The following is an 8563-nucleotide window of genomic DNA, read 5'->3' as shown; positions in this document are numbered from 1 at the left end:
AGACTTGTAAGGGTTCATCTCCAAAACCCGGGAAAATGAGAAAGTGTTGTAAAGAGGTGTTCGGTCTTCACCTATTGAAGGAAGGCCTTTAATAGACACCGATGACCTCGTCGGATGAGGAATCCGAAAATGGATGTAGGTCACATTGACCAAATCACTCTAAAACTCGATTTGCATTTACTTTGAGTAACTTTCTTTTATAGCAAACTATCTCTCCTCCTTACTGTGCTTTAGCTACATTTACATACGCTTTCAAGTAAATACCTTCCGAGATCGGCTTTAATCGTACGAAGACTTTACGAAACCGACGCTTTTCATTTGTGCAATTTATATTACTGCAAATTACCTTAGTCTTCTCTTGCACTTTCACAAAAGCTTTCATGTTCAAATTCTTTCCGAAACGAATTGAATTAAAACTATTATCATCTGAATCGGTTTTAATCGAAACAAGTTTTTTTTAAATAACGAAAATTTTTCTGCTGCACTAATTCACCTCCCCACTTAGTGCCTTTCTTGATCTAACAATATATATATATTCCTCCAATTCACTAATCATTGCTTATCATTTTTTGACAAGAAAAAAAAAAAAGTTACTTTCGTTGTAGACATGCACCCTAACCCCTCGCATCTGAGCTTATTAAAAAAAAAAAAACTATATTGGGTGGAAAATTGAACAATCCAGAATCTATTATAATGATTAGATCTGTCCCATAACTTAACTAGTCGCAATCCAACAATATACCACCAGTAGACGGAGTCCTTGCATTCATGCCCAATACGCCGGATAACTCGTTAAGCACGATCCTCATCTTGGTCGGTGTCCAGCAATAACAGTTCATTAAGCCTGTAATCTCTTGAACAGTTCATTAGCATGATACTCAGCATGTTCTCCAATGCTCATCAATACTTCAATACTTCCAAAAAGTGCGAGATTGGTTGTGCATTACTGGCACACGCTAACGTAAGTTTTATTTTTCTTTCTTTGATGGCTGACATTATAGTTATGCAACATATTTTTTCTGTATTCTTCTTGAAACATTTACCTTATCACAAAAATTTCATAAATGAGTTTTCCTCTCTAGATGAGTAATTTGCCTATAGTGTACCATCTATCTCATCCCCTTATATCATCTTAATCATACTTAAGCTGATCAAGTTAATTTTATAATACCTATCCTTTTTACAAAAATTAGACAGAAATGAAAAAAGTTGGGTTAAATATAAACTAAAATCTAGTGGTTGAAACTTTTATATGCAATGATGCTGATAGAAAATTTAAGTGAACGTGTGGGGTTGTGTTAAGAATAGTGATAAAAAGATTAATAGCTTTGGCTCATCATTGATCATTCATTCCTAAGCTTGAATAGCACGTATCGATGAACATGGTTTTGGTTTTACTTTTCCACAAAATTGAAATGCAATAATAATTAGAAATAGATTGGCTTCATTTGGTGTGTATCAGGATGTAGAACTAGAGGCTCAGACCTTGCTTTTGAGAACTCGATGCCCTTCCTCCCTCCATCGAATCACCTTCTCTTGTCGTCGTTGTCGTCGTCTCCTCTTCCTCCTCCGCATTCCTGCAGAACACCACCCACGAATTAACCTCCAACGCAACGCAGACGCCGGCCAACGTCGACAGTGCCAGGCAGTAGGCCAGCTTCCAGTACGACCGGCCGAGCCCCATCACGTCGAACCCCTGGAACACGTTCGCCACCCCCACCACCGCGCACCCGTAGCCCACCAAGTGGTGGTACGACTTCCAGTACTTGCGGAACCTGTTGGTGGCCTTCGGCTGGAACAGCAGCGCCGCTGATTGCAGTGCCGCCGTCACGAACGCCGCGACCCCCAGTCCTCGGTGCAGCCGGTGCTCCGCGCCCCGCGGGCGGTTGCCCATCACGATCCCGATCGCGAACCCTGCGGTGCCAAGCAGTAAGCCGGCGATCTGCGTTGCCGCGTGCGCGTAGAGCCATGACGGTCCACGCGACGCGCGATGCCCCAGGTAGCGGGCCACCGCGACACCCGCCGGCAGGAGGAGCCCCCACGACGCGGCGTTCAGCGCGGCGTGGGACGACCGGAGCGCGTCTGGCGCCTGCGGCGCCGTCTCGGCTGCAGTGGACGCAGCGTCGATGGTGGCGCGGGAGGCGAGGTCAGAGGGCGCGGTCGGGTGGATGGTCGGGGAGCGGCCCTGGACGTAGAGGCCGCGGTTCCACACGTGGTGGACGCGGGTGTGGTTGGGGGAGAGCCAGAGGGTGGCGAAGATAAGGACGGCAGAGCCGTCGCTGGGGGAGCGGGAGCCGCGGAGGACGGCGGAGGAAGAGAGAAGACGGAGGCCGAAGGGGCGGGAGACGAGCGGGGCGTTCTGGATCCTGACGGACGGGTCGAGAACGAAGGGGAGGAGGAGGAGACCGCCGGAGGAGGGATCGGGAAAGGCAACGAGGGCGTGGGCGCCGGTCATGGCGGGCGAGTCGGGGTTGAGGCCCCACGCAACCCAACCGGAGGGGGAGATGAAGGTGCCGGAGAAGGCGAGGTCGAGGGTGGCGTTGAAGGGGTGGTATGTCCAGGCCAAGGATGCCCCTTGAGTGGGGAGGGTGACACACTTCTGGTAGGTCTTGGTGAAGGTCGCGGTGGTGCAGCGGGTGGTCGCGGGAGTCGTGGTGAAGCCAAGGAGGAACAGCAGGAGGAGTAAGAAAGAAGGGGACATGGTTGAAGAGAAGAGCTTGGAATAAGTTGCCGGTGGCGATGGTATGTATGATCATGCAATGTGGAGCATGACTTTGAAGGTAACGGGACAGGGAAGTGCGGAGATGGGAATCATCAAAGTTTGGTGGTTGCAGAATGAGTGTTGTGGGTTGATGCAGAAGATTGGTCTTGGGTTTGAACGGAAGGTGGAAGGTGGAAAGAGGAAGACCTACCACGGAGAACTTCAATCTTGCTTGCGTGGTCCGTCAGTTCTCCGGACTAGTAATATGCAGACAATAAAAATAAAAAATTGTTGCAAACATCAAGTATCTCATGACGTAATAAAAATTTATATATTAAAAAATGATATAGTCATCATTGTTTTTTTTTATTCCTACGAAATAATAAAGATTTTAATTTTTTGAGATTGATTAATTTTTTATTTTATAAATAAGATTATGATGTATCAGAATTACTATCAATATTTTATTCTATTCTAATATGATATTAGAGCTAATATTCCCTTTATTCTGAAAATCTTCCATCGCAAAACAACGAATCTGTAGTGTTCCGCGGCGCTCTTCATCGGGGAGTCCTCCAATCCTCTATTGCGCTATTTTCATCGTTGACTAATCACCCCACAATTGCCTAAGAGATCAGCGATCTGATTCCACCCATCGCTATCCTTCTTATCAACGATCAGATCGATCCGCAAAGACTCTCTTTGTTGCCGTTGTTCTCGAACACAATCGCATCGCTGCCTGCGCCACTCACACGCGGCCTCTCCTCCGTCGCTCTTCCCTGCAGCGTCACCTAACTACGATGACTCTCGCTGCTCACCTCTCCCCTGCTCATGTTTCCTCGCTACTCACCTCCCTATCACGGCGACTTCCAATTTCACTTCCACATCCGCATCACCACCAACCTCGTCGCTGCCCTTAACCCTTTCCCTTCGCTCGGCTTGTCTCATTAAAAGTGGCGAATCCTCAACCACCGGCTCTTATGCCCTCAACCATCCTGGCTTGTCGAAGCTGATACCGGGCAGTGGATGCCCAATTTTCATCACTTGGGGTCTTCTTAGAGCCGTTTATCTTCCCCTGCTTTGCTGATTTCAGATCGCTGCACTCTCTCTGTCTCTCTCTCTCTCTCTCTTCCTTCGCGTTCGCTGTAGTTTCCTATTGCCTCCTCTGATCAGTGATCGGATCATCCGGCGATTAGATTCCTATTGGTTCATCGAAGCAAGTTGTCGCTTACTCCATGTTTGATTGATTCGCTGATTTCACCGTGATCACATCCTTCACCACTGTTCAAGCAGGCTGCCTTCTCTCACCAGAGGCTATCACCGCTGTCGACTATCCCCTGTCTCGACTACCTTCTCCTACATCTGATCTAATACCACTGATCACTTCATTAAAATTAATTTATGTTTCTAAATATACTATTATCAATTTTAGTTTAATAATTTTAATAATCAAAAGAAGTTAATATATCAGTTAATCCATCAAATTTAGATCATGATATATGATATCAAAATAATAATTTTGAGGGCCTGTTTGATCGATTAGAATATGAGATGATCCAATAAGATTTTGAGATTTATATTTTAAAAATTATATAATAATTAAACTAAAGAATGATTTTAAGAGATTATGATCATTTTATTGAGTTAAATATAATTTAATCTTTATAAGATAATAATTGATTAAAGATCTTACTCAAAGAAAATATTATTAAATGACTTGAAATGAGATTATTGAGTAAAAGGCCTAAATTTTAATTTTTTTTTTAAATTAAAATAAGTGTTGTATTGGTCTATCTTAAAAATTTTCATAAAGTTTTACATTTTGAATATGATTTTCTCATGACACCTTTGTCTCTTTTTGATAGATAAGAGTGTTAGGATCAAGAGCGGCACTAAGAGAGGGGGGGGAGGGGTGAATTAATGCAGCGATCAAATCACGTCGGTTACGAAAATTTCTTCATTTCGTACGATAAAACCGATTTCGAAAATGTTTAACTTTGAAAGCAATAAGAGGAGCGTAGCAAGTATTGAGAAGGTAGTTTACAGTTTAAAGTAAAATGCTTAAAGTAAAGCAAACCAGATTTTTATAGTGGTTCGGTCATCGTGACTTACATCCACTCCGTTGATTCCTCTTTCGTTGAGGCTACCGGCATCCACTATCGGTTTTTTTTCAATAGGCGAAGACCAACCACCTTTTACAACTCGATTATTCTTTTACCGGGTTTAGGAGATAACCCTTACACCCCCACTTACTTCTCTTTCAAACTATTCTAACACTTAAGAACTTTTGAGAAGAGTTCACACAAGATTACAACAACGTTTCTTTCTATTTTAACTCTCAAGTCTTGTGTAGTTTAACCAGGGATAAAAGGGTATTTATATGCCTTAAGTTGATTCAAACTTTGAGCCTAAAAACATCTCATCCTGGGTTTCTTGGGCACGGGTGGTACCACCGCTAGTGTTAGTCTGAAATTGACACTGCACTGGGCGGTACCACTGCCTGCAGCCTCTCGGAGGCTATGTTTGGGTGGTACTACCACCCAGACCGGCGATACTGTTGGGAAATCATAAGGGGAGGCGACATCATATGCGCAGCGGAAGAACAAGAAAACAAAAATCCCCGATTCCCAAAAAGATGTTCATCGTCGTGCGAAGATTGGTGCGCAAAATCCGCAAAAACACAAAACTGCGTATAGAGATTGTGTTACCTAGGGAGATCGTATATCCCTGTTTCCTTGCAGATCCTTAGGAGAGGGTGAAGGAGGTCAAGCGTCCTCCTCTCTAGCGGTGATCGACACAGCAGGGTTGCGACGACGCTCCTCAAAACTCCAGGCCTACTCTGAGGTGGAGAGGGAGAGGAGAATAGGAAGGGCAAGCAAAGACTCTAGCCTATGAGGCTGTGAATCCCTCCTATTTATAGAGATCCCGTGTCAAAACCCTAATGGGTCCTTTCCCTAGTGGGTATTGGATCTGCATCCAATAAGACAAGGGCTCCGTCGGATATCTCATATCCGAACCTCTACTCATCGCAATGCCTACCATATGTGTGTGACCCTCTAGGCCCAATATCGAGCTGGCCGTGAGTCATACCTGTCAGAACTCCTTCTAACTAAGTGAATTATTATCTCTGTAATAATTCACTTGACTCATCGACTACGGAAGTACTAGGCCACTACGTCGTAGTCCCCAGACGATACAGGGGAATCCAATCCATTGGACCTGTCTGTCCTCAGTTACCATGTACCTATAGTCCCTCATCCATCTAATATCCCAGAGACCGTATATCGAGCATGGTGTTGTCAGACCCATACGGTTTCTACTCGAGTCTCGCTCTAATCGGATTCTCCCGGAGAACTCTTTCTCTCTCAACCCGAATGACCCTGGCCAGGGATTTGTCTGAGCAAGAACACATGGGATATTCCTCTCATGATACCGAGAGTGGATGATCCTCTATCGACACTCAATAGCCCTCGTAAGGTCGACTACCACTCCCAATGACCAGCTGTACTAGATCTGGGAACAGCCAAACCTATAAGTCTGGTATCAAAGAGTGGAGCACTCATACAGGACATCCTTGGTGTCTCAAGTCTAAGAACCAGATACACCACTAGGACTACGGAATCGTTGTCTGACAATAAGGCATCATCAACCATCCAGCATTCCGTAAGCGGATCAATCAGTGAACTCATTCTCCAATGAGCACCTGTACTGTATCCCTAGTGTCCCTACACGAGCAGCTATGAGATCAGCTGCATCCATCATATGGACGGGTATACAGCACACCAGTCTATCCGGTTATCACGATGTCCCTCTCGAGTAACCTATGACCGGGATTATTTAGGATATGTGTTTAAAGGTGAATCGATCTCATTATCGTGATCTCATCACGATCCGATTCCCATTGCACAAATCCAAGGACATCACAATATATATGCATTTATGCAATAGTTATAAAGTGATATATGCCAAAATATAATAAGCAAAAAGATTCTGTATCAAGTCACACGTGCCATCACTCACGTGATTGGCTTGCTGGGCACTTATGACTAGCAATCTCCCACTTGACCTAAAGCCAATCACCTATGTGTCTGATCCCCATCAGACCCCTGTGACGCTCAAAGACAATCTGAGACAATGGCTTTGTAAGTGGATCTGCAATGTTATCTTCGGATGGAACTCTTTCCACTGCTACATCTCCTCGGGTCACGATCTCTCTGATAAGGTGGAACCTCCTCAGAACATGCTTAGATTTCTGATGAGACCTAGGTTCCTTCGCTTGAGCAATTGCCCCGTTGTTGTCGCAATATAGGGAAATCGGCTCCTCACTATCCGGCACGACTCCCAAATCTGTGATGAACTTCTTCAACCAGACTCCCTCCTTTGCTGCATCTGATGCAGCAATGTACTCCGCCTCTGTGGTCGAGTCAGCAGTGGTATCTTGCTTGGAACTCTTCCAGCATACTGCTCCTCCATTCAAGGTGTACACATACCCTGAATTCGACTTGCTATCATCGACATCAGACTGAAAACTTGAGTCAATGTAGCCTTCAACCTTAAGGCTATTACCTCCATATACTAGTAAAAGATCCTTAGTCCTTCTCAAGTACTTAAGGATACACTTTACTGCTTTCCAGTGCTCCAAGCCTGGATCCGCTTGATACCTGCTCGTGACACTCAGAGCATACGCTATATCAGGCCTAGTACATAGCATGGCATACACGATAGACCCTATTGCTGAGGCATAAGGTATCATATTCATGTTTGCCCTTTCTTCTGGTAGTTTTCCATGTCAAACCTTTTGACAATGGTTTCTATGTACCTGGACTGGGACAAGCCAAGCATCCTCTTGGATCTATCTCTATAGATTCTAATCCCCAAGATATAAGATGCTTCTCCTAAGTCCTTCATGGAGAAGTGTCTAGATAACCAAGCCTTTATTGTGGATAGCATTCCTATGTCATTCCCAATGATGAGGATGTCTTCCACATATAACACCAAAAAGGTGATAGCGCTCCCACTTACCTTTCTGTATACACAAGGCTCATCTTCATTCTTAACGAAGTCATAAGATCTGATTGCCTCATCAAATCTTATGTTCCAACTTCGGGAAGCTTGCTTTAGTCCATAAATGGATCTAAGCAACCTACACACCTTATCTGGGCAGTTCTTGGACACGAATCCCTCAGGTTGCATCATATACACCTCCTCCTCCAGGTTCCCGTTGAGGAATGCGGTTTTCACATCCATCTGCCAGATCTCATAATCATAGTGTGCTGCAATAGCCAATAGAATTCTGATGGATTTTAGCATTGCTACGGGTGAGAAAGTTTCGTCGTAGTCAACACCTTGCCTTTGACGATACTCCTTAGCCACTAGCCTTGCTTTATAGGTCTCTACCTTTCCATCTACTCCGATCTTTTTCTTAAAGATCCACTTGCAACCGATGGGTACAATACCTTCGGGTGCATCAACTAGGTTCCAAACCTTATTGGAGTACATAGAATCCATCTCAGAATTCATGGCTTCTTTCCACTTCCCGGAGTCTATACTCATAATAGCCTCCTCGTAGGTCTGAGGATCAATATCCTCTACATCCTCTGCTCTAATATGTCCCACATATCTCTCAGGAGGATGGGATACTCTATCAGACCTGCGTAAAGTTGAAAATTGTGTATTAGATACCTGAACAGACTCGGGCTGTAGAGTGGTGCTTGAGCTTGGTTCCCTAACTTCGCTCAACTCTATCATTCTCCCACTGTCTCCGCCAAGAATGTGTTCCTTCTCAAGGAACACTGCTCTCTTAGCTACAAAGACCTTTTGGTCCTCGAGATGATAGAAATAATACCCACAAGTTTCCTTGGG

At 44.7% G+C, this 8563-nt stretch overlaps 1 protein-coding gene across 1 annotated transcript; it reads right to left on the bottom strand.

Moving 5' to 3' along the window:
* Positions 1 to 620: 620 nt before the first annotated feature.
* Positions 621 to 2916, bottom strand: LOC135648395 (cytochrome b561 and DOMON domain-containing protein At2g04850-like). The gene is made up of 2 exons (XM_065166052.1): positions 1486 to 2916; positions 621 to 844 (listed from the first exon to the last, which is right to left on the bottom strand). Exons 1-2 carry the CDS (start codon positions 2699 to 2701, stop codon positions 720 to 722), a joined length of 1341 nt encoding a protein of 446 aa, XP_065022124.1. The 5' UTR covers positions 2702 to 2916; the 3' UTR covers positions 621 to 719.
* Between the last annotated feature and the right edge of the window lie 5647 nt (positions 2917 to 8563).

The sequence above is a fragment of the Musa acuminata genome, chromosome BXJ3-9 (genome assembly GCF_036884655.1).
Source record: "Musa acuminata AAA Group cultivar baxijiao chromosome BXJ3-9, Cavendish_Baxijiao_AAA, whole genome shotgun sequence".
Taxonomy (NCBI): Eukaryota; Viridiplantae; Streptophyta; class Magnoliopsida; order Zingiberales; family Musaceae; genus Musa; species Musa acuminata.
Note: the sequence above shows the minus strand (reverse complement) of the source record. Positions and strands in the feature narration are given on the sequence as shown.

What these genes read in the sequence shown, in the direction of transcription:
- LOC135648395 (XM_065166052.1), bottom strand. Translation starts at nt 2,701, where the DNA reads ATGTCCCCTTCTTTCTTACTCCTCCTGCTGTTCCTCCTTGGCTTCACC. An exon ending in ATCGAGTTCTCAAAAGCAAG is followed by an intron (nt 845 to 1,485) that starts GTCTGAGCCTCT and finishes AAGAGATTACAG; the next exon opens with GCTTAATGAACTGTTATTGC.